This window comes from Aptenodytes forsteri, unplaced genomic scaffold, assembly GCF_000699145.1.
Source record: "Aptenodytes forsteri isolate BGI_AS27 unplaced genomic scaffold, ASM69914v1 Scaffold57, whole genome shotgun sequence".
In the NCBI taxonomy this organism is placed as follows: Eukaryota; Metazoa; Chordata; class Aves; order Sphenisciformes; family Spheniscidae; genus Aptenodytes; species Aptenodytes forsteri.
Genome location: NW_008796220.1, coordinates 3337013 through 3362792, shown reverse-complemented (window position 1 = coordinate 3362792; position 25780 = coordinate 3337013). Strand labels below are relative to the sequence as shown.

General features: G+C 35.2%; 1 protein-coding gene across 1 annotated transcript in view; it reads left to right on the top strand.

Moving 5' to 3' along the window:
- SUPT3H (SPT3 homolog, SAGA and STAGA complex component) overlaps positions 1 to 25780 on the top strand; it is a 292512-nt gene that overhangs the window by 5921 nt on the left and 260811 nt on the right. The window contains exon 2 of the mRNA XM_019474573.1: positions 4204 to 4298. Within this exon, the coding sequence (XP_019330118.1) occupies positions 4204 to 4298 (95 nt within the window). The remainder of the gene's footprint in view (positions 1 to 4203; positions 4299 to 25780) is intronic.

Below are 25780 nucleotides of genomic sequence, written 5' to 3'. Positions count from 1 at the left end.
TTTTTGTTTTTTTAAAATAAGTGCACTAACAAAAATCTGTATTTCCTGTAGTTAATTAAGTTCTTACATCTCCAGTCCTAGAAGACTGTTATCTTACACTCTCTTGTCTGCTGGTGAGGCCACGCATGCAGTAAAATACTCAGTGGTAACAGACTAGTTAGTCTAATTGCTCTGAAGTAGAGGGTGTGAAAACAAAAGCATTAACTTTAATTTTGTGTTAATTCATAGTCATCTTGGCTTTTATTACCTTCCTGTCTTGTTTGGGTTTATATAGATGAAAATATGTCAGTCTTTAAATTTTTGCATGATTTCAGGTTATTTGCAAAATGTATTTATGAAAGACAAGAAAAGAGGACTGATGCAGTAACCACATTAGATGTATGTTTGATGCATTAAGCCATCATAACAGTAAATTCTACTCTAATGTGTTATTTAATGTAAGAATTTATGCGGGGACACTGCTTTTTTGGGTAATTCTACACCTTCTTTAGCCTGTAACAGACATGAGAAAATCTGTGAGACTCCACTTTTGTTTTAAACTGACCCAGTTTAGACTTATGTCCTTTTTTTTTTTTTGTGAAGTGAAAGCTGTAGTAATATTAACGTTTGCTCCTCCTGATTGAGTTTAGATCAACTATTGAACAGATGTATTGGAGGACTGTTCTGTAGCGTCTGTTTGGATGCACCCTTCTCTTAGATCCTCATGTGACATTTTGGCATTGGTGGTTGGTGAAAGTATTTGAGTAATATTTCAAAAGACAGAGGTGTTGACTGTGTGTGTATACATATATTTTAAGACTGCTTATGTATGTCCCAAATGATATGAAATAGCTCTGAGATTTGGTGCTCTACAGTTATAGGCTAGATGTATAGCCTGTACATTAAATTCAAGTTTTAGGAGCAGTAGAATTTCAATTCTTAAATGTCTCTCAACTGGATCTTGAATAAATAGATGGATTATACAGATAGCGTATTGATTGGACCACCATCAATGTGAATTAGTATTGCTTGGTAATTTCAGAGTGAATATGGATATGAAGGATGGCTATGAAATGGAAGTCTGCCCAACTGTCTTACCTTGGTAAGAAGGATGGGCCTAAACTTGACAAGAAGTGGCAGAATTTGTTTCCCTCAATGGAGAACTCTTTTTTTTATTCTGCTGATTCATATGGAACAAGTACTGTTTTCTGTTGTGACTCTTTAATGTAAAAGATGTTGAGATTACAGGAGATGCTTTTAGATATTCATATTAATGAATATATATCTTTTAGTGCATATTTTTTATTATACATTTGATGGCAATATTTTACTTATGGGAAAATAATTTGTAAAAGCTGGACCTATTTGGGTAGGAACTCATAATTACTAGTCCAAATAGTGTTAATCAGAAGTTATATTCTTGCTAGAGTTCACGATTAAAATATGACATGTTGAAATAATCTGTGACCTAATCTGAACATCTGAATTCATTTTGTAGAATATGGCAAACAGCTGCATTTCAGTTTGGAGCTAAAACAAATACAGTATATTGACCCATTGAAGATTATAGTAGGCTTTTCAGTTCCACGTTAGCTGTACTTATTGAAGAAAATTGATTTGAGAGTGCTTCTGCTTTTGAATGATTTTTTTTTTTAATGTCCGGAAGAAAGGAAATAGAACATACGGACGATGGTACTTTGATGTGTAAAGAAGTTAATTATCTAAACCATCAAACAAAACGTGGGCTGTGGAAGTAATTATTGTAAAGGGTCTGATGAAGCCTGACAAGCTGTTGGTTTTTTCTGTCAAGAAAATGCTGTACACCTGCTTGATTTGAAAGTTAAATCATTTGCTTGCAATAGGAGGACCAAGTTTTTAGTGAAGCAGTAGCCGATAAGCTTTCAGTTCTCAAACCTACTGATACTTATACAGATGCACAGCCCTCCATGTTTTTTTAATCAAACTGTTCTTGTCCACTTGGAGGGCAGGAACCTTAAAAAGTATTTACTCCAAAATAGAACATGCATGAATCGCAAATGTTAGGCTGTGAGGAGGCAACTATGGAATTGTCCCATGTTTTTTTGAATTTTGGGAGAATGCTTCATAAATTAGCAGAACAGAACCTCATGGATAAGGCAAAATGTCTGTCCAGGATTTAAAAAAAAAAAAAGGGCAAAAAAAAAAAGCCATATGCTTTAAATGATGTAGTTAGTTGAAAAAAAAATTAAACTTAAAAACCTTAGGTCTTTGTATGTTATTCAGCTTTTAAACTTTAAGGCACATATGATTGGTATGTTTCAGGATTTTTTTTCTACAGCTGTTTTAAAAAGTATTAACTGAGGCATTCCCCTAACTACTTTCTCTAGGGTCTGGGTAAAATATAGAATTTACAGTGTATTAATTTATACTTAGGCATATTGATACTGTGATACTGCATATAAATATATAGCTACTAAAATGAATCGTAATCAGTCCCAATCAAATAATGAACAGTAAAACACGTATAAATTTCCAAATCTTTGGGCTGTTCCTGGGTACCATTGCAGCTTCCTCTTTACTCCCTTCCATGTGTACATAGAGCTTTCCTAGAAATACTCTGTCACCTTCCTTCATGTTATAGGGTTTTTTTTTTTTAAAAACTCACTAACTTGACTGTTTAGATCATATGACTCTGGTAACTGCTGATTATGGCAGAATCCTGCCAACACTTAAGCCTGGTGTGTAACTACTCATGATTAAAATCAGACTTCAGTGGGAGTAAACTTGTGATTAAAGTTACACATGTGCATAAGTGCTCGCAGGATGGGGACCTAAATTAGAATCTGCTTGAAGATGAACAGAAGTCTCTGAAAATCTACTTGAAGCATTAATAAAAAAATAAACTTATATCTAAATGCATAAACTTATTATTTTTGTTGTTCATCCTTATGCTGTAAGGTCATTAACCTTTCAAAACACTAATTCTTTTACTGTTTGAAAAGATCTTACGCTTTGTATTTAAAGTATTACAAGTTTTCTTAAACCAAAACATAATATTTGTGATTGATTGCAATGCTTTTAATGGCATTTAATATAAAACTGGTCATGTACTTTTTAGATTTCTTTTCTAAAAAACAATCCATCTTAACTGTAAAATTTAGAAGTGGGGAAAGTTAGGATCTCTTTAGAGGTCTTACAGCAAAGCAAACTATATTAACATATGGTTTTCATTGTCATTACTACTGCTAGTACTAATAGTACAAGAAATGATCAGTACAACTCAACTGTTACTAGTGTGCAGCAAACTAGAAGAGGAAGAAATGTAGTAGGAATATATCCTGTTTATCAGGAGACTCACATAGTGTGTGCAATTTTTTGTTAAAAAAATTCTTGAAGGGAAAAACAAAACTCCCTATTCTATATTTATAGAGTTTTCCATAATTAGGTAAATTTTGATTTGTCAGTGTTTTAGTAAATGAAGTTACTTTTAAAAATTATTTAAAGGCATTTGACTTGCCTTTTATTGAAGAGGAAAATGTAGATGCGTTGGTTAATTCATAGAATAAGAGTAGAACTGTCCTGGGTTTGGTTTGGAGTTTTTAATAAGAAATTTGTATAGAAAAGCCGTAAAACATTTTCTATAAAGATAGAGTGGGACCTGATCATCATCATCATAATACTTATATGACTAAAGGTACTTTCTCATGCATTTCTGTTTTGAAGACTTAAGTAATATATGTACATAAAGCTGATGCTTTAGAAAGGAAGCTTGTGATCTTGGTGCTTATCAAGTTTTATCTGGCTTTTTCTGAGATTCTGTGTTACTCCTCTTAGTCTCAGTGGAGACAGTATGGATGTGATTTACTAGTGCTTAGGATACCACAGGAATATAAAAGGATGATTTGGGTATCAAGATACTGGTGTCTGAGTACCATGTATTCCAGAATAACAGTGTTTTTATCTTAATACTTTTCCATTGGTGCTCCTAGGGTACTTCTAAATGGGTTGCTGAGATGATATTTTTAAAAACAGCACACACTTCCAATACTTTGGTTACAGTAAGCATTAACTCTCTTTTATGTTTTCTACAGTGTCTCCGATAGGCTTCTTTTTGCATGCAGAGTCTTTGCATTCAAGTCTACCCCACAAAGCTTTTCTTCCCTTTTGAATATCTAGTGTGAAGCATACATATGCTCTCTTTAAAATATAAGTATTTTAAGTGCTGTTATTTCTTTGTTTACTCAGATGAGCAGCACTGTGGCTAGCCCGATGTCAACGATTGCCTCTTCAAGCGGTGGAAGAAAATCGACAAGCTTTACGCCTGAATTGCAAAGTATGATGTAAGTAATCAGTCAAAATATCTGGCAATATCTACATTTTGTATGCATCTTTTAGATGGTTTCTTAGAATGTGTGTATGGGTGATGGGGAAAGAAGAGCAGGTATTAGTGATGGAACTGTTAGTATTTTACCTCTGATTTGTAAAACATTCAGAGGTGAGTTAGATAAATAAAAAACACATGCTGTATTGAAAGGAGAGAAAGTCCTGCTGAGTAAAGAAATGCGTTTTTAATATTACTTTAGAAGTCATTAGAGACCTATATTTCTCAGTACTTCATCAAAGCAAGCTAAGTTTCCTGTTGTCATATATGCTTATTTAAAATAAATATTTTGTATTACCATCTTTCAGTGCTAATGCAGAGAGGTAGACTGCTGAGATCATAATATTGCTGATGAAATTAAGATATGGAACAGTTGTAAATAACTGGGTTTTGGCAGATAGGAAGTGAAGTTGTTAAAAAGATAAGGTACTTGTTTTAAATTAACAGTGGGTTCTTAGAAACCCAGCTGTGATATTACATGATTTTGTAGTTTACAACTTCTAAAACCTTGAATGTTACTTAAACAGGTGGGTTTTGTCAGTCTTAAAGATACTTGCATAATCAGAAGGATTCCTTCTGTAGAAGAAGTCTTTTTCTTGACTGGTAACCTAGTACACTGGGCTGACAGCAAATCTTCATTTTGTGGAAAGCAACATACTCATAAAAAAATTTCACCCGCCGCTATATGGCATTTTTTCCCCTTTCCATGTGTACCCAAGACACTGTACTGTCAGGATGGGGGCAGGGGGGAAGTAATGAGCTCGTTTCCGTGTGGGTTCATGCTCCTGATTTATCAAACACTTTAAAGAATATTTCAACCTAGAGCTAAAAGACAGCTAACCTCTAAGGCTGCCGATAGCTTGGCTGTAGTGGCTCATGTCTAAATTGTACATTTTCTAAAAATATATGATTATGAATGTTACTTATGGGGAGGGGAGAGGATGTACATTTGCCAATTGCTGAGGTCAGCTGCACATAAAAGGGAGCTTTGCTTTATGAAATCTTGCAAAAGTGTCTTAAAGGATTTTTCCCTATGTTCATTTGTCAGAGTTGAAAATGAAACGAAGAAAGCTAGTCCCAGAGTACTGAGACATAAATCCGTGGTTTCAAAAGATAGTGGTAATCATTGGCTCTTTTCACTAGTCTTAGCTCTGGAAGACTGTCCAGGATGTTGTTTAAGATAGAATGAGGTAAAGTAGGATGAACTTAACGGGGAATTAATTTTGGGCTACTGATCTTTACTTTGGCAAGATCATTGAAAACTCTCAATATTTGAGAGCTTCTTTCTACAGTGTTGCTTCATATTTTTTGTATTAATTTTTCATCAGCTATATGAAAATCAAAGTAGTTACAGCATCCTAAAGGTCATTAATTGTTGAATATCTATTAATTTGTTTGCAGGTGGCTTTTAATGTATTACCTTGTGCAAGTTAATTTTTAGACAGTCTTATCTGAAATGTTCTACTCTCCTCCTTCCCCTTTCCATTGTGTTAGAGCTGAAGATTAGGACGGGGAGAATGTTAAAAGCTTTATTTTTATTTATATATTTATAAATACATATATAAAAATATTTTTTTCTGCCAGTTGTCTTGCATAACCATGAAGAAGTTGAAGTATTTTAAGCCTCCACAGATAACTATTTACCTGCATAAAAACTGCATTTGACTTTTTAACATAATGGAAATATTTGACATTTTTGTATTGCTATATCACATTAGATACACTCTTTGTTTTTACTTCTTTTGTACTTGTGAAGGAGTTCATTAGGAGCGAAAGGGTGTTTTAAGTCACTTTAGGCTGCATTTGAACTGCCTTTTGTTTTGTTTTGGTCAGTTATGGACATGACAATGCAAGTCCCCCTGCTTTCCCAGCTCTCTCACACCCAACCTGTTCCTAACAGTCTCCTCTGGCTCCTCACTGCTACTTTTAGGAGATACAGGATTTTACGCAGATGAAATGATGGTGAGAAGAATGCTGTCTTGCTTGTGCCATCATACATTGTACATTCACCTTCACTGTTGTGGAACACTTTCTGATTTGAATTGCTATGTGGGCAGTAGATATGAAAGGAATTACTTGCCTCTGTTGAATTCTACGAAGAGTTCCCTGTCCAAAAGTAGAAGACGCAATTTGTTTTCAGTTAAATGTCCTTAAGAGAATTCTAGATTGTTAAGTAGAGCATGGGATACATTCCACTAGAGTATTTTTCAGTATAATGTAAATGAGATAATGAACTGTTTCCTGTGCATTGAATCTTCAAAAGTAGACGAGTACTTTGTTACAAACCCAGTGGTTTGCTGTATTGAGTTCTTTTCAGATAGAAAAATATTAGTTCTCTCTTTCAAGAGAATTCTGTTTAGTTATTGTTCACATCTATTAGTCATCTACGCTGGAAAATAGAAGTGTTCTTGGTGGAGAAAATAACTGTAACTGTGTTTAAAAAACAAAAAAACAGCTGTGAAGTTTGGAGTTAAAGAAGCCTGTGCATCAATTTGGATCAGTATCTGGGGAGCCTGCATTTTATTTAATCGTGGACTTCCTGATAAAGTATTTTGAAACTCCCCTCCCTGCCAGTACACACATGATTCTGTCAGAATGTAGAAGTTATTGTTGGCCATATAAATGGAAGAAGTAGACATTTTCCTTTTGCTTCAGAACTGGTGCAGTTACACTTTGAAAGCTATGCAAACAGATCTTCTGTGCTTTAGAGCACCAGTTTTCACAGTTTCATTAAACTAGTAGGAACTGAAGAAATTCCTTGAATGTAATGAGCACATTGAAAGTTACATTTTTATTGTTTGCTGGGAAAAAAGGAGACTTGAAATGATAAAGTGCCAGGGATGAACCATGTGGAGAAAAAATGACAGCTGTTTCTGTTGGCCAGGACCACAAAATGAAGCTACCACTTTAAAAGAACTTTCCAGGCTCTTACAGAAGCTGACATTTTTTAAAAAGTACATAATTTAGGAAGTTACAGATTCTCCCATTTAGGCAATTTATAACAAATCCATGCTGACATCTTAAGATCCTGGGAAATAGTAAAGGCTGGAGCATTACAGTGCAAAAAAGGTAACAACTTTCTTAAAGAAAAGAAAACAGAGACTATCTTTGCATAGCTTGTTATTGTGAAGTTGAGTAGGATCACCTATTTCCTCTGGAGTGTCATCCATATGGAGTAATATGAAGAGTAACTTCAACTTGTCCTGCCTTTCTCAACAAAAAAAATGTGTGCAGCACGAAGATGAACTTGTGAGAAATAAGTCATACAGGGACATTGGGTGCTAATCCAGAATGGCATTTGGTAGCTTGTGCTGATGTTAAAAAATGGGCTGTTGGATTGTAGGGACTTAAAAGGCAGGCGGAAAGTAGAGAAACTAGCTTTTTGAAGTAGAAGATCAAATCCTGTTATAACCCAGTAGTGAGATCTGGAAGTCTGTGGATAACAGTGCCTCACAGTCTGAAGGTGGTATCTTTTGATTAGTTTATAATTTACGGCACTTAAGTGTTGAGTCAGGGTTTGATTCCCCAGAATGCTTAAATTTATATGTGGCATTAAGCTTGTGAGTAATCCCATGTAAGGTGAGGAGGTTATTCATATGCTATGTCTGTTATGTATGCTACACCTATTTCTGAACCACAGCATTAGAGAATGAGCTGAATCCTTTTGTGGAATTGTGTTTTTATGATAAGCTCACAAAAATTTTTCTGCTGTATTTGGGAAGGCAGGAAATATATGGGAGTCCTGAAATGAAATCCCAAAATACCGCAGAAAAGCTGTCTTAAAATATGTAAAAGTTCTTCATAGTATACATATATATATATTTACAAATAAAATGGTTCTGTATTTCCACTGATTAAGAATATTTAAAATATTTACTTGGATTTTAAGTGATTTTTGTTTGTCAGAAAAAAAATCTGTTCTGTACAATGTCTAATGCCTGCGTAAATAGTATTAAGTATAACTGGTGATAGTACTTAATATGCTGATTACCTTAAGAGGAATGCAGATTTAATTAAAAATATCAGACTGTCACAGACCACCCAAACACATGTCAATTTACAGTGCACTACCTTTTACATGGATATGTTTGGCTTTTAGTTGTTAAGACCTTGGAATTATTTGATATTTATCTTATAATCACTTAAAAGAGCATAATGCCATTTAGATTTTGCTTTGACTCCCACATCACTTATTTGTATTTGGATATTTTATTATGTTACCATAGAACTTAAAGCAGTAGGTGTTAATAATTTTAAAAAAGTTTTCAGCACGTCTAGTGTGTTTTGCTGAGGTCTGTTTTACAAAGCTTCATTTGGCTGATCTACAACCTGTTTCCAAACTAACTGCTAACCTTAGGTCAGTTGCACTTAAATTATAGTTCTGCCCAGTAGATTCACAATCACGATGATTTCACAGTAGCCGTTAAAACTTGTAATTTGGTTGAGGTCATCTATTTTGTAATATAAGCACTACTTATAGAGCGAATTTCTGGAAACTGTGAGGTTCTGAACACTTGTGTTGAACAATTTGCAGGTGGAGAGAGGTTTGTGAAACATCTTGATTTTTCTAAGCTATTTTAACTACTTACAAAACTACTAATTACTGCAACTTGAAGTTAATTGAGAAGTTGTTTTTATTGATTCAGTGTGGTTCCCCCTCCCAGTCCCCAAAAACTCATATACAGAGGGAACAGAGGCCATACTCAAGATTAGTTTAGGTTATCAATGGAATACTTCTAAAAATCATGTGAGTAAAATTTTCCAATGGCAAACATATATTTAAAACTAATACAAATCAAACAATTCAGTTTCCTACACCCTACAACTTGATGCTGCAGGTGACCCAGTGTTTAGTTTTGCATGTTTCAGTAATTTTATGACAGCTAAACATTTGTAGGATTGGGCTCCAAACTGATGATAAATCTTTGAATGATATTGTATAAAGTACTAGTTAGTTAAACTTCCATGTCAGAGTGTGGGGTTTTTTTTGTCTACTGCATTATTTTGTGCCTCAATGTGCAGCATCGTTGGTAATGGTAGGCTGTATTACCATACTAATGCAAGCTGGTTGAAAATGCTGTTAGCTTTAATTCAGAGCAAAGTGCAGATATGTGAGAAACTGATTTTTGTTGTTCCTATGGGCTGAAGCCCATAGCTTGAAGACCATCAGTGTGGATGCATGAATGGGCCATGTAAAGCCTTCCTGAAGTCACTGGAATTCATTTGATGTGCAGGGAAGTAGCTGTGAGGACACAGTTGTAGGAAGAAAACCTTAAATATCTGCTTAAACCGGGTGCTTTTCTGATATCAAAGTTTTGTAAAAATACATAGTTCAAGTAAATGGATGGCCATATTTATCTTTCAGGCTTGTGGCAACATGAATTGTTGCTTGATAATATATTACTTAAACTGAATCGAGAGGTTGAACTATATTCAGCCGCAATACCCAGATTGTGTCTGGTAATGTTCTGAATTAAGTGCATTAAAAGCTGCTTTTTTTCCTCCCCTCTGTATGTAACTTGAATATATGTAATATAGATTAAACTTGGTTTCATAATTAGCTCTTAAGGTAGACTTTGTACCAAAAATAAAAATTTGATGTTACAAGGTTATAAAGATGGAGGTAGTGGAGAAAACAATGTTTCTGTTGGTTTTATGTAAGACTTTCTGGTTATTCATTATATTTGCTGTAGTTAGTATTAAAATAATAGTATCCATTGATATAATATCAAATTTAGTATTGCTACTAATTGATTTTCTTTCCAGTCAGTGAAAGTCTGTCCAGTTCTTATTTCAAGTGCAGTTCTTATTTCAACTTTCTCCAGCTTGTAGCTTATACCCATCCCTAATATACTCCAATGGTGTGTTATTGTGCGGTAGACATCTTAATAAAAACTTCATATTCCCTATTTATTTATAAATATATTATTTATAATCTATTCTTTCTTTTTTAACATGTAGAAAATTATGGGAGAGACTTGGCAAGAATTGGGGCTAGTTCTTAAACCTTTATTTCATTAAGAGTCCTTGGACATGTCTGCCCAACTCTTGGGATATTTACGTGGTCCCTGTTACTAAAGTATTTGAATGCTTTCTCAATATTCATAATTTTTCTCCTGTCCTTTACTTCTCTGTTTTTATGGACTGGTGTGTATGTGCATTTTGTGTTAATGTTCATCTATATATCACAAGAATCAAGTAAGGAAAAAGTAAGCAAAGGACTTCAGTTTTGCTAATACACAGGCTGTTTTGTTCTGTTGAATTAACATATTTCATTAAGATAAAGATTACATATGATCCATCACCAGTCTACTGAGAGTTCTGTTTGTTCAATGTCTTTCTCCAGCGAACAGCAGTAGAATAAGCAATTAATATTGAGCACAGGTATGTTGAATGTAGGACAAGAAGTTTGGTAATAAGAATCACCCAAACTTGGAGTGTTCAATTTGTGAAAATGATGAAGAATCATTTCAGAGATGAAATTCCTGTTTGAATACTTTCACTGTCTAAAAAACCTCAGAGGACGTCTTTCCTAAATTTAATGAAGGCTACATCAGGTGAAGAAGTCATGATTCAGTCATGGTTTTCTATATATACGTACGTGTATGTTTGGAGGTACATTTATAACTGTAAGGATAGTGAATGCTATAGCTAACTAGCAACATCTTAAACATTTCTATGTAGAAGGGTATGGGTAGGCAACAGATTTAATAGTAACTTGCATTTCATTTTTTTAAGTTTCTTTTTCAGATGCTTATAACTAACTCTAAGGTAATTCTGGTGATGAAAAAGTTTCTTTCAGTAGTTTATGTTAAAAGGCAAATTTGAACAAGTTTTTTCTTTCAGTTCAGAGTTATCGGAGCATGGAGAAAACACTTGTATTGGTTATGTTCTTTTTATAAATGCCTACTGCAATAGTTGAAAAATGAAGTTAGAAACTTGTTTTGACTGACTTTGTGGGTCTATGGCATTGCTGTCAGTGGAGAAGTTGCAGTGCTCTAAGCAAAACTCAAAATCATAGTTCTATTCTTGCCTTTGTTAATTTTCAGCTTACAAGCATCACAATTACAGGTAGTTATTCAGGAGCAATAGAGGATACAAAGCTCATCTGCTATCTCCCTATTTTTCCCCTTTTTCATTTTTTTTCTCTCAAATTGTTAAAACAGGTTAATAAACTGCAAAAACTAACATAAAATACCTTTAGAAATTTGTAAAGCTGATAACTAGCGACTGCCAATTCTACTGGGGCATGGTGTGTGTTTCATTGTACTCAAGAAAAATGGGGGAAAGTGAGGGGGCTTTGTCTTTGTTACTAGTGTTATTTCATCTTACTAAGATTAACCTGGTATTTTTGGTGTTTCTAATGCTACTGATTGTGCTGCACAAATTGCCCACAGCAAAGGGATAGAAAATATTGTGAGTGTGTACGTAGAGTGTAAGAAACTAAAACAAATGGAAGACTTCCTTGTTGCGCTTAATGCAGTGATATGTCTTCTGCTCTCTTTATTTCCTTTTTTACTTTCGCATCAAAATACTTCTGGGAATATAAAATGGAACGTTATGGAGAATAACTTCTGTGTTGCTGACCATGAAGGCTTTCCGCTGGAGTACTCTTTCAGTAATAATTTTTTATGCACTGGGGCTTCACTGTGTAATGGAGCCAACTTTCATGATCATTCCCATTGTAATATTTTCATATTTGTAATATTTGCCAGTTCAGACTGGCTAGTAGAGAGTGGTTCTAGACCTCTGGTCACTCATGGGGTGTCTAGGTTGAGCATGCTTCTATTTTAGACTCACAGGCATTGCATGGTATGAATGTTTACTTTTTCTTTCCTATATACAGTGTGATCTTATAAAATCTACTCTCTTTATTGTCTGTTGCAACCTTGTCAACCAAATAAATCCTTTTTAGGGATTAGTGTTCCTAGAGCTCTCTTCTACTTATTTAGGATTTCTCATCCATTCTCAGACGACAACATCTTGAGGGATAACGTTTTAAATTTTTGAATGTGAAATGAAATTATCAAAAGTATGATCCCTGAACTACTGTTTTTCTCCCACTGATGTATTTAACGAGGTTAACAAAGGGAAACGAGGCTGGTGAGGGGTCTGGAGAACAAGTCTTATGAGGAGCGGCTGAGGGAACTGGGGTTGTTTAGCCTGGAGAAAAGGGGGCTGAGGGGAGACCTCATCGCTCTCTACAACTACCTGAAAGGAGGTTGTAGTGAGGTGGGGGTCGGTCTCTTCTCCCGAGTAACTAGTGATAGGACAAGAGGAAATGGCCTCAAGTTGCGCCAGGGGAGGTTTAGATTGGATGTAAGGAAAAATTTCTTTACTGAAAGAGTGGTGAAACATTGGAACAGGCTGCCCAGGGAAGTGGTGGAATCCCCATCCCTGGAGGTATTTAAAAGACGTGTAGATGAGGCGCTTAGGGACATGGTTTAGTGGGTGGTGGTGTTGGGTCGACGGTTGGACTCAATGATCTTGGAGGTCTTTTCCAACCTCAGTGATTCTATGATTTGGATAACCCCTGCTGACTTGAGTTGGATTACCATTTGTTCAGCACTGAATGCTCTGGAAGATCTCACCAATTTCTTCTAGTATTGGATGTTAAATTTATTTTCAAATACAGAAATGCAAATTCTGTTTGATAATAACAGGGTTTATGTATGCTAAAATAGTGTTTTCTTGTTGGTTAGAAAGTTCAGGGAACTTGTCGCTCACTGCTGAAGAAATGCATACCATGTGTAACATTAAAGAAATGTTGTGATTCATACAGCTGTGCTTTGCCAGATTGGCTTGTGTTTGTGTGTTAATCCAGTTTTGAATATCATAATTACAATCTAAGTACTTTGAGTCATTCAGATTACATGCTAACTAAAAAAAAAAAATACATAATATGTATTTTGTGCTGTTTAAAAGACATAATTTTCTGTTACATATTTTACCTAAAGTGCTTTATTATATGATTTAATAAGATAACTTTTAAAAAACATTCTGTCTGACAAGGATTTTGGACAAGAGCTAGAAATCATTCTTTTTAGTTGTTACAGTCAGCCTGCTACTTGGGTTTTGATAAACATCTAATTTTGTCATCCTAGTCTTCAAAACACAAATGGTGTGTTTTATATCTCTTTGTGATAATGGGTTTTGTTGCTGGTAAGTCCAGTTTGCAGTTGTTAAACCATGACCTTGATAACTTCATGGTTTTATGATTTTTTTTTTCTATTATGCCCAAATGTGTAAGCTTGACTCACCCTTGTGAGACAGATATAAGCATAAATACGAGAGCTGCCATTCCCCTCATGCCAAGGTTCCTCGTGAGACAGATATAAGCATAAATACGAGAGCTGCCGTTCCCCTCATGCCAAGGTTCCTCATGAGGTTTCTCCTCATGCCAGGTTCAGTTCTTCCCCGGGAAGAAGAGAGTTTTTAGAGTGTTGGCTTTCATATGTCTTAGGTTTCTTGGAATGCAGAGCACATGCAGACCCTGATTCTACTTGAAACAAGTAAATGATTATAGTGACTAGGAAGTTATGCTGAATAGACAGTCTAGATGATTGTTTTTAATAAAATGGTCCGAATTTATATAGCATGCAACACACAATGAGCGTGTACTTGAGTTGAATATTAATAATAATTTATTTTATCTTGCTGTATGATGCAGTATGGTAGTAGTCACGTAACCCTATTATGACTGTTACTTTATGGCTTCAGTTGGTCATATGCTTATCCCTCTCAGCTTTGAAGTTGATCAGTAAAATCATCTGACTTTGGAAAGTTCATTTGGAATGATAGTGGAAGGAAACAGTGGTAATGACCTGGCTGAGGGAGCATTCTGGTTAACCAAACTGTAATTTGGGATTGTAAAGAATTTCTCTATCCTATCCCATAGTTGTTTACCATATTTGAACCCAGAATTGTGCTGAGATTGCATTGTTCAAAAATAACCAGTTTAGCCTACTGAGCTGAAATCCTTCTCTGAAAACATGCATAGAAGAGCTTTTTTTCCCCCTTTAGTAGAGAGGCAGTGGAAGGACAGTGGCAGCAGATGTGGTGCTTGTTTATCAGATAGACAAAAAAAGCAACACACTATCTTAAATACATCAGGCAAGAGTGGTACGAGAGAGAAAACTAGGAGCAGAACTAAGTTTTCCTTTTATAAGGTAGGATGGCGTACAGGAAGGATATTCATTAGAGAGAGAAATTACTACAGCTCTGTTGCTATGTGATATTTTTAAGCTTTTAAAGGCAGTCTCTTCTGTTTACGGTGCTTAGTGCAACAGGCTTTTGCTGTGGAGGCCTGATAGGATTCACACAACTGGTGATAAAAGATGCAAGAGCTGAAAATGGAGTGAGTTTTAGAGAACCTATGTGAAAATTCATTCTTTCAGGCTACCACATTTCTGTACCGTGTTTTAAAGTGTAGTTATTTTAGACTTCTCTTTTGTAATACTGCAGTTTCATTTTACCTTTTATTAGCAGAGTTCACCTGAAAGACAGCCTGAACTTTGGCCTTATTAGTGTCAAACATCATGTCTGAAATACACTCATTTTATCTCTTGCTTCTCTCTCTCTCTCTTGTTTTGTTTTGGTTCTTTTTGTTGTTGAGTATCCTGTCCCTACTTATGAAGGGGGCAAAAGGTGATGGAGAATCTTAATTAACATATAGAGTAGTACCCGGGCCGTCTTTTACATAAAGCAAATAAATCGCTGAGTCTCTTTAGAGACTTATGAAGGAACATGCCCGTAACTAATTTCAAAATTACATTTGTACTCAGAAAGCTTGCAAAAGAAACACATGAAGGATGTTTTTGAGGAAAGACTGGAGAGGTTAATCTGGATAAGTTTTTACTATAAACAAAATTAACTGAAGTCTAGCATTAGTCTGGGTTACGTGTATCTTGTATTTCTGCTCTACTAGTACTATATTTTCTCTTGCCAGTTCAAAGTTAATGTAGGTTTTGCAGTTAATTTGTGAAATCAGTTTTAATAAGTATGAGAAGAGTTCCTCTAAGTGAGGTTATGTTGCATACAGTTCTACTCAATTTGTTCTGAGTTGCATACAACTTCTCAAGTAGATCCTGTGTTTGAAATTTTGTTTTGAATTGAAATATTTTAAGATATATGGTTCCAGGATTCCGAGCTTAGATTCCTGAAACTTTCAGGTTTCAGGTTTTGACAAGTTGCTTTAAGATATCATCTAATACCTAAGTAAAAGATTTTAAAATTTGGAAATGATCTGTCCTACTTAAGTGAAGACATACATATATTGTAACCAAATACTGATTAAGCCATAAATTAATACATTAATCAAGTTCAGCATTTTTTACTTTTTTCCCCAGTGTAATAAATTGCAATATATTAGTTCTAGCAGACTGAACCTGAAAATCCAATTTAACTACAGCTATGACCATAGCTGGCAGATGTGTCTGTTCTTAACTGCTGAAGTCTTTAAACTGCAGCAGCTTGCATAACTTGCAATCCCAATTTATTTGTTTTAGTCATGTTTAATTTGACAGTACAGATAGTACGTGTCAGTGTGCAATGTTGTTATAGAACATTATTCATACAGAACAGTAGGGCGATAGTCCAATTTAACTACAGCTATGACCATAGCTGGCAGATGTGTCTGTTCTTAACTGCTGAAGTCTTTAAACTGCAGCAGCTTGCATAACTTGCAATCCCAATTTATTTGTTTTAGTCATGTTTAATTTGACAGTACAGATAGTACGTGTCAGTGTGCAATGTTGTTATAGAACATTATTCATACAGAACAGTAGGGCGATAAACACTATAATTACTATTGGCTTTTTCATTCTTCTGAAGTCATTCTACCCCATGGAATTATTTCCAATTGCATCAGCTAATTTATTGAAAATTTACAGTTAGAATGTACATAAGTGACCAGAGTTAGAAGGAGCAGAAGGAAACTCTGCAGATTGCACTGTGTGCTGGGTAGTTAACTCAGAGCATCTTTCTCATCTAGGTGCTATTTCTGGCTCATTCAGCTATCTGCTCTGTGGCTTTGGAGAGCAATACTTATCTTTTGGGTTTTTTTCTTTTTTTTTTTCTTTTTTTCCTAAGGCACAAAGGCTGTATAATCCTTCCCAGGTTTTGCTGGACTGATAAGGCACAAGGCACAAAGGCTGTATAATCCTTCCCAGGTTTTGCTGGATGAAGTCTGCGGTACATGGCTGTCTCTTCGGAGGTACAAGATAGCCCTTAGTGGTTAGAGAAATGTGTTTATGTGTTCTTCTCTATCATTGTGAGTTCAACATAGTAATTTAGATTATGACGTTCTCCCTAAATTGGTCTGTGAGGTGATTAGTTCATCCTCAAATCCCACACTGGCTCTAGGACTTACAATAAACCAGCTAAATAATGATAGATGGAATAACTTCTCCTCTTGCATAGTTTCTAGCACTTTATAAGTAAGTAACACCATCAATTTTTATTAATAAAACTAAGTGTAAAATGGCTTTATCGTACTCTTTAATTTCCATCAGATTACTCTTACTCTTCCATTTGACTGTTATATCTATCTATCTATCTATTATATATATATATAACAAATCTCTGTATTAGTATACTACATACTAAATCTCACTCTCTGTTATTTTTAAGTTGATTTTAAATCCCAGACCAGCACTTGATCTTTTTGTGTGTTTCTGTAGGACCTTCTATAATGATGCACTAAGGCATTGCAGTGATTAGAAGGGAACCCACCCTGAGGACCTTGGACCTTCTATAATGATGCACTAAGGCATTGCAGTGATTAGAAGGGAACCCCCTCCATACTAACTGAATACTGTTTCTTTTAGCTTGGCTGTAGAAATGGTAAATAATAATTTAGCAGTTGTGATGTAACTGGATGGCAGAAATGTCAATAAGACTAATGGCTAAGTGGGAGGTGGGTGGAGAAAGGACAAGAAGGAGAATAGTCTAATGGCATGTGCTAGTTTATTCTACAAAATAGTATTGGCGGTTTCTTAATATGTTAGCAATGATGAGCTTTTTTAGCTTTAAAAAAAAAAAACAAACCAACCACTACCCAGAACATGTTCTTTGTGCTTAAAGCTTCTTTTTTTTTTTTTAAACAGAAAATGCTGAGCAAACAACTTATTTGCTCTCCTGATTTGGTGATGGTGACGGGTTTTTTTTCTGCTTCAGTTTTTTAACAGAAAGCTATAAGCACTTTATGGTGTTAAAAAGCAGCAGCTTCTGACCTAATGTACCCTTCTCTGAACGATAATGTTTCTTTGTTACTTATTTTTAGCTCAGATTGTTTTTCTCCCCTTTCCCCCAACATGATTTGTACAACCTTTAGAAAATTGAGTAGTTGTGGTTTTGAATCATCCTCCGTTTCTAGACTGAATGAGTATTTCTGAAGAAGCACTGGCTTGCTTATGAGTGGGTCTTTTTCTTACTTAAACCCCCCCCAGCCATGACACAGTCTTACCCCCTGAAAAAAGAAGATGCAACACTATAGACTCTTAGTAGACTGTATTGTGACCCTGGAAAGGACAATGTGTTAAGTACTCATTTAATTTTGTACCAATGTTATATTGCTAGCAGATGTCCTGTTCTCCTTTAACCATGATTCAGAGTCATTTGGATAAAATATCTTGAAGGACTATATTTTGGTCCTGAAATAAAGCATGACTATCCATTTTGAAGCTATAGTAATACTTCATTATGAATCAGTCTATATTTGACTCCTTGTCTGCGTGTAAAGCCTTCAGTATATCTAGTACAAGTCTAAGTACTGTTATTTGTGCTTTTAGTGAAGTACAGCAAGATAGCATAAACATCTGATGTGTACACACTGATCAAAAAAAAGAAAAAGCCTTACAGGAATAAATTTGAATTCCACAAAGTATAAATAAATGTGACTGGCCATTTTAAGCATGGGAGAAAACAAATAATGAATTTCATGGCAAACTATTTTTTTTCTATTAAAAAAGTTAGTACTTTTGCATAAGAAAAGGTTCCTGTTAGTTCTACAAATAAGGTAGCACCCCTCTAAACCAAGCTTGTAGTTTTTAGTTGTTGTGTAGTTTTTTTATTCTGAGTGATTCATAGGAAATCAAGAACCTGAGCAGTAGGCCCATGCTTTTTTTTTGTGCTTATATTATATGGGTTTTCATTTAAATGAGTACACACACGTGCACACACACTCATGCCCAACAGTTTGGCGGTATTTCTGCACCTGTTAAATAATAATACCATAGAATGGAATCATAGAAAAATGTAGGTTGGAAGGGACTTCTGGAGGTCATTTGGTCCAACCTACCTGCTTCAGACCTTAGATCAGGTTGCTCCACAACTATATGAGAAAAATGTGCGTTTATTTTATAGTCTACTTTGTTTAACTGCTATAGCCTACAGTAGTAAACTGCTTTTTCCAATATAGCTAAGCTAGTGTAATTACTCTGGAAAAAGTTTTAAATGTAAACTAGACCTTAATATTAAGCAGCAGCTAAAATTACTGAACAATACTTAATTTTGATTTTTCTGGAAATTCCCTTTCACTAGCCAAATTAAGAGGAGAAAATATGTATTCCTTATGGAAAGAAAGTATGTATCAATGTGGTTTAATATGGGACTCCATACCTATGACTACTTTTTCTGCTAGGCTGCAAAGCTACTGCAAATCTATATTTTAAAATGTAGACATTGGAGTAGTTCTGCATATTTCCCTGAAAAAATATGATTTAATGTTAAACACCCCCCCCAACACTCTCTATTATCTGTTTCTAATTTTTTGAGAACTTGCAGAAAAAATCGATAATTACTGTTTTACAGACCTACTTCTCAGTTATGATAAAACATTTTGTGTTACTGTTAAAACCAAAGTTTGTGTATATAGTTGTTACAGTGCTGAAGGTTGCTATGAAGGAATTTTTCTTTTTTATTTAAAGTAAGAAGTTTTGAGCAAACCTGGAGACTTGATAAAGTATTTGGAGAGGATGAAAAAATACCCTTCTATTCCTCCCCCTTTTTAGGAAAAAAAAGTATGCATGTCAATTAAAATAAATTCTGTCTTATTTCTTTGTGTGCATATGTGTATATATATGCTCGTATATAACCATAACATTTTGCTGACTTCCAGTTAATATTAATCTATTTGTCTAGCCATCTAGGAAGAAACATGGGAATAAAAATGTTAGCATGCAGGGAGAGGTTGATCTGCGAGAATGCATTTTCTTTAACATCCTTCCACCTCTCAAGAAAGCTATCTAAATTAGTTAGTGTTTTGTTCCTCTCTTAGTAACTTCAAATTGAATGCATAACTGTATAGCTGGCAGATTCACTACAGCCAGATCTCTCTTCTACAGTTAATGTTTCATCTAATAATCTGGTAAGGCAGTTCGGTCAAGAGCAGTGAAGGCTGTCAAATAACTTTCTCTTGATTTACAGTCTCAGTGATGAAGACTTCACTGTAGTATACTGGGTAGTATGAAAAATGATTACGTGGTGGTTTTTTTTGTAATGTATGCTTGTTTGTGTGTTTAGAGTTTAGAGAAGAAAAAACATCTATTAATTGTAGTGTGCTGATATAAGGGGGTGATTATTGACTAAGACTTTAATACATTGTCTTTGTGAAGATTGTATGACCATAGAATTGAGTGTGACTTCATGTTACAAGCTTTGATGCAAGAGAAACCAGTTTTCTCTATATTACCTACTAGGAGGGAATGTAAACTTTTTGAAGATGGTCATAGTAGTCTTTCTTTTGCCTTGTTTTTAATGCACAAAAATACTGTTGCAATCTGTTTAACTTTCTAAGCCTTTGCTGATGTCCCAGTAATTCCAATTTTGCTTTTGATAGTGGACATAGAATCATAGAATCATTGAGGTTGGAAAAGACCTCTAAGATCATCGAGTCCAACCATCAACCCAACACCACCATGCCCACTAAACCATGTCCCTAAGTGCCTCATCTACACGTCTTTTAAATACTTCCAGGGATGGGGACTCCACCATTTCCCTGGGCAGCCTGGTCCAATGTTTAACCACTCTTTCAGTAAAGAAATTTTTCCTCATGTCCAAATGAGATCACAACAGATCAGCTGTGGAAATCAAATTTTATGTAACTCTGAAACATGTAATACAAATAATGTAATTAAATTTAGCTGTATGCAAATTAACTTAAACTGTAGAGGTATAAATGCTGATTGCCTCTGAATGGGATGTATTATAGGAGTTACAGAAATGGTGTTGATCCTGGACTAGGCACTTCTAGGTCTGCTTATGCCTACTGAACTGAAATTGCAAGTAAGTAGCCCTGTGTAGTGAATCCTGAAAATCTACTAAACTGAACCAGCTTTAATACATGTTAAATAGGGCTAGATGCATATCTGGTGACTTGGAAGAGAAAGGCTCTGTAGCTAGTTGGCAAACTTCTGTATTCTCTTTCTCTATTAAAGGCCAGTTTTATTCCTTCAAGAATGAGACTCTCTTTTGGAAAGAAATGTATTAAAACAAGCTCTGCCTGTGAGTTTGCACTGGCAGGATCTTCTACTCTGCCTGCCCAGGTAGGACCCTTCACATACTGCTCTAGTTATGTGCCGTGCCCAGTGCCGACTTTAAAGTGACCACTCAGTATCTATTGGGTCCTGCTGTGGTTCAGATGACTGAAAAGAGAAGTGATCAGTTTATAGAAGGAGAGATGAAACTCTACGGGTTCTTTCTAATGAATTATAGAGTTATTTTTGAAAAAGCGCTGCAGTGTTTGAATAATCAAAGTCAAGTATATTTCTGGAGCTGGGGTTAGGATGGCAATATTTATCTTTGAATTCTTAAGACAGATAAAAATCAAAAGCCCAAACCACCAGCTATTTTTTTTTGATGTTTAGATTAATCCAGAAAAATAGACCAAAATTTTGAAAATTGCTTATTTAAACATGGATTGAGGAACTATATATGGGGCACTTAATTTCTTTCTTAAAAAGGCTTCTCTATGTAGCAACATAGGGTTTGAGGGAAAGATATTAATTGATTTATCATTATGATCCTTTTGAAACATGGAAGTCATAACACTATTTTATCAATTGAAAATTGAGGCCCTGGGCAGAAACTCCTGGACACCATTTAGTTTTACCAGAGACTTTTTGTCTTCTCCTTATTTGTTTTAATAAAGCTTTCTCTAGTTGGATTCATGTAGGCGATATAGTGAAATGTGTTTGATATCTAAGGATGTCTGATTTTTCTGTTGGCAACAGTCCTCCCTCCATTCATACACAAGTGAAGATAGTTGTCTTATTCAATACAAATAAAATAGGAATTAGACTTTTTTTTGTATCATTATTTGCTACATGTAAGCTTGCCATGTGACTTTCCATGCATGCCACGTGTTTCTTGTATAAGCATCTACTATTAAAGGCAAGTGTTGGTAGCTAGTATCACTAACAATTCACATGCACTAAGCTGAAATGCTAATATCTTCTCCAGCTGATGATAGCTGTCACTGTTATTGCTGTTTTGGTAGTCTCTTGTTGCTTTACATGTGGGATGATAAAAGCATGAAGAACAGTTGCTGCTACTTTAATACTGCACGAGAGGTAATATTTATGTGTTTCTCTGTTTTTGTGGTCAGTGAAAGACTCCTTTCTTATTGTTGATGCAAAAAAGGTAATTAGGAATATTTTAGTGCTGATTGTAAGAACATAGCTATCACTCATGCAGCTGAGGGCAGTCCACCTATTACAGCCAAAGCTGGAGAAAAAACTTTTCAGGCAGTTTTAAACTTCAAAAAACAAAATAAGAAGGTTTTATTTTGGACTGAAGGAATGAGTGAGTGTCAGCACACTTTAAAACTCTGCGGCTTAGTTTTTACATGTAGTACAGTAGTTACAATTTAAATTTGATTACTGAGGCTTTTCTGATATACTTGCTTATAATTCATGCAACAACATATGTGAGCGGTCTTTATTTTTTGCGAAATGGAAGGACCAAGTGGGTGGTTTTTTTTTTCCTCAAAGAGGTAATGATGAGCTGGTGCAGTCTTCCCTTTCACCTTGTCAATATGTCTCAGTTCTGATCTTTTGAGACTATTGGTAGAGGGATCTGTATGATTGCCTTTGTATCTTCTTAACCTTGGGGCTTGGTATGATCAGTCTCTGATTAAGACTTGGAGTCACATCTTCTAAGTTTTGGTCAGGACCTCTATCTTAAAGTAATCCACTTGACTTATAAGCCAAAGTAAGGTGGACTAAATTCAAATCTACTTAAGAGTTGAAAGGCTAGAAAGCAATTTATCTGCAAAGCTATCAGTTTTCAGAAATCTGTGCTACTCTTTTAAACTTTACAAGGGATAGTCCTTTATCAAAGATGAAACACACTTTTTTTTGGCAGGAGTGCTGAACCAAACCAGCTCCACTCTGCAGTGAAGCCCATTAGTTGAGTCCTCTAGCCATTTGTGCCATCTGACTGTATATAAAAAAAAGGCAGCTGTAAACATGATTTAACTAGCTAGTTAAATTGTCAGTTCAGCTGTTACCTATTACCAAAGCAGAGCAAAGCCTACCAAGTAAACTTTTGAGTTTTTGAGGGGTTTTAGTCATGCATAATGAAAAAAAAAAAAAAAATTCCACTGTTCAGTATGTTCTTACAACTAGGATGTGCACCTCTTCCCCCCCCCTTTTTTTTTTGAGTCAACACTTGTGTGCTTTAAAACTTGACTGAAGTTGTCTTGCAGAAATTTAAATCTTACTCTCAACAGGAAAAAAAAAATTGTGGAAGTGATTCCTATTCTCATTTGACTTTTTTGTAACTGCAAATTAAAAATGAGTTGTGCATCGCTTATCAAATTCAGTAATAGGAACTGGAAACATTTTATATGTACTTTACATGTTGAGAATAGACTGTGAGCAGATTATCTGGATGATTTCAGATTTTGAGCAGGATATTAGCATTGACTTTGGGAATGAGATACAAATAGCTGCGCGTGTACTTAATGTTTTGCTGAGTAAGGCCTATTTATAAATAAATAAAACCTTTCACTGAGATCTAGAGATCTCAAGACTCATACTTTCTGGTATAAATTATTGCTAGGTTTTGGGCATGCAAACAGATTCCCCATGGATAAACTGTGATGCGAATTTGTACTGCCTTATTCACTCGATCATACTTGCGTGTATACATGCTTTTTCCCATACTAAATAGAAAATTGTTCATTTCCCTTTCATTCAGGGATAGTATAACCAACTGAAGAATAAATGTGTACACCCAAGCACATCCTTCAGTGTAGCTGAGTCACTGCAAGGTTTCCATCATACCTTTTCATGTGGAAAGTTGATTACGTATCAAAGCCCTTAGCTTTATCAATGATTGTTACTTGTTAGTCATTGAATACAAGAGGTATAGGGCTGGGAGGGAACTAAACGAATACACTTATTCCAGTCAGGGTCACTGAGGCAGGATTCAGTGTTACCAAAACCTTCCTGACAGCCAGCTCTCACCTGCTCCAAACCCTCTAGTGAAGAAGATTGTTGGGTAATTTCCACAGAACTTAGTTTCTTTTCTGGTAGTTACTCCTCTGTTTGTCTAGGGAAATGATGTCTGTGATAACTTGACTTTTTATGTTTTACAAGATTGTAGAGAGTGTACAACTAATCAGTGTTAAGTGACTCTGGATATAATGTGAAAATAGGTTGGATGTGGAGGATGTATTTCATTAACTTTCTCATTGTTTAAACAATAAGTAAATATCTCAAGACACAAACAGGCTTTAGAAGCTGTGTAGATAGGTTTGCAGACCTAAAAGGCCCAGAAAATCCAAGCTGTCAAGTCCTTTTGTGGCGTACATGGCAGAGTTGCAACCTAGCTGTGGAATACTGAATTGTTCAAAATGTCTTCTTACACCTCCTTTTGCTTCTGATTTTCTTTGTCTTTCACTGCAAGAGCAAGAAGTTGATCACCACTCACTTTATAGTGACTAACCCAGTTTCTTTAACCTTTTCACATTGATATTAATGTCTCATTTTTCCACCAGTGTGTTGGGATTTTTTTTTCCCCCCCTTCTCTCTTAAAGGATGGTATCCAAAAGGAAAAAAAGTAAAAAAGAAAGTTTTCTTGTTGAGCTCTTCTCATCAGTGAGACATGCAGAAGCCATCTCCTACTTTTTCTGTATATGGTAGGCCTGATAGCATCTGTGAGAAGGCGTTGAACACCCGCCACCAGTTTAGTTTGTGACCTTTTTTAATTTACAGATTTTCTTCTAAGTTACCATTTTTGAGAAAGTTATTCATCTTTAAATAAACAGTTGATTCTCTAAGTCTGCATTTTTACACTTGTCTGTTTAATCCTGTTGGTTTTGAGCTTTCTCTAATTGATCAAGACTATCATGTTCTCTTCAAATGTTTGAGTGTCCTCCAGCTTTATGTCATAGTAAATTGCAATAAATACGGTTCCTGTTCTCTCATCTATGCTGGATATATTAACCTAAACACTTTAAATAAACAGTTGATTCTCTAAGTCTGCATTTTTACACTTGTCTGTTTAATCCTGTTGGTTTTGAGCTTTCTCTAATTGATCAAGACTATCATGTTCTCTTCAAATGTTTGAGTGTCCTCCAGCTTTATGTCATAGTAAATTGCAATAAATACGGTTCCTGTTCTCTCATCTATGCTGGATATATTAACCTAAACAAAACATAGCTTATCTCTGTGGGGCTCTTAAAATATCTTCTATTTTGATAGGGAGTCATTGTTATCAACTACAGTTTGCAACACTGTACTGTAACACTTACTCTCTTCTGAGTTTACAAGTTCCCTTGGATAATATGTAGGCAGCATCAAATTTTTTCTGAAGCCAGGTTGCTTTGATTCTGCTGCTTAATCTTTATTGATAAAGTCAGTTTTTCTTTGAAATTAATTGGTTAGGTTGATAGGTAATTATTTGTTCTTAATTAATCCATTTTGGTTGTCTCTTCTCTGTGCTACTGTGCAAGTGTTTATGGGTTGACTATTTTAGTTTGTTCAGGTGCGGCAGTGGTTTCAGTGAAGAGTATTGGTATATGAGGACCAGATGCAGGACAGTACTTTGCATACAGTGTAAACTGTGCTTTTAAGAAACTGGCTGAGAAAGAACACAATAATCAACTCTTTTTAATCAGAATCCTGTATGGTGCTGTTGACACAACCAAGTCGGTCAGTGAGGTTTTTAAAATCATAAATGCTTTTAGTTTTTTGAATTTTTAGTTGCAGCCAAAACCGTTTTTCTAGTTGAAAATACCTTCAGGATCCTATCCAAAGTAGGGAACAGCTATATTTGGTGATGGCACAATTGTTAGCATTGCTATTTTCAGGTTTAAAATATGCTTACTCAAAGAAAATGGAAGCATTTTGCTGAAAATATTTGCTAAGCATTTTTCCAGCAAGAACCAAAATTACCGAGTCCTGACAATGTGAGTCTATGTCTTTTCTCTTAACG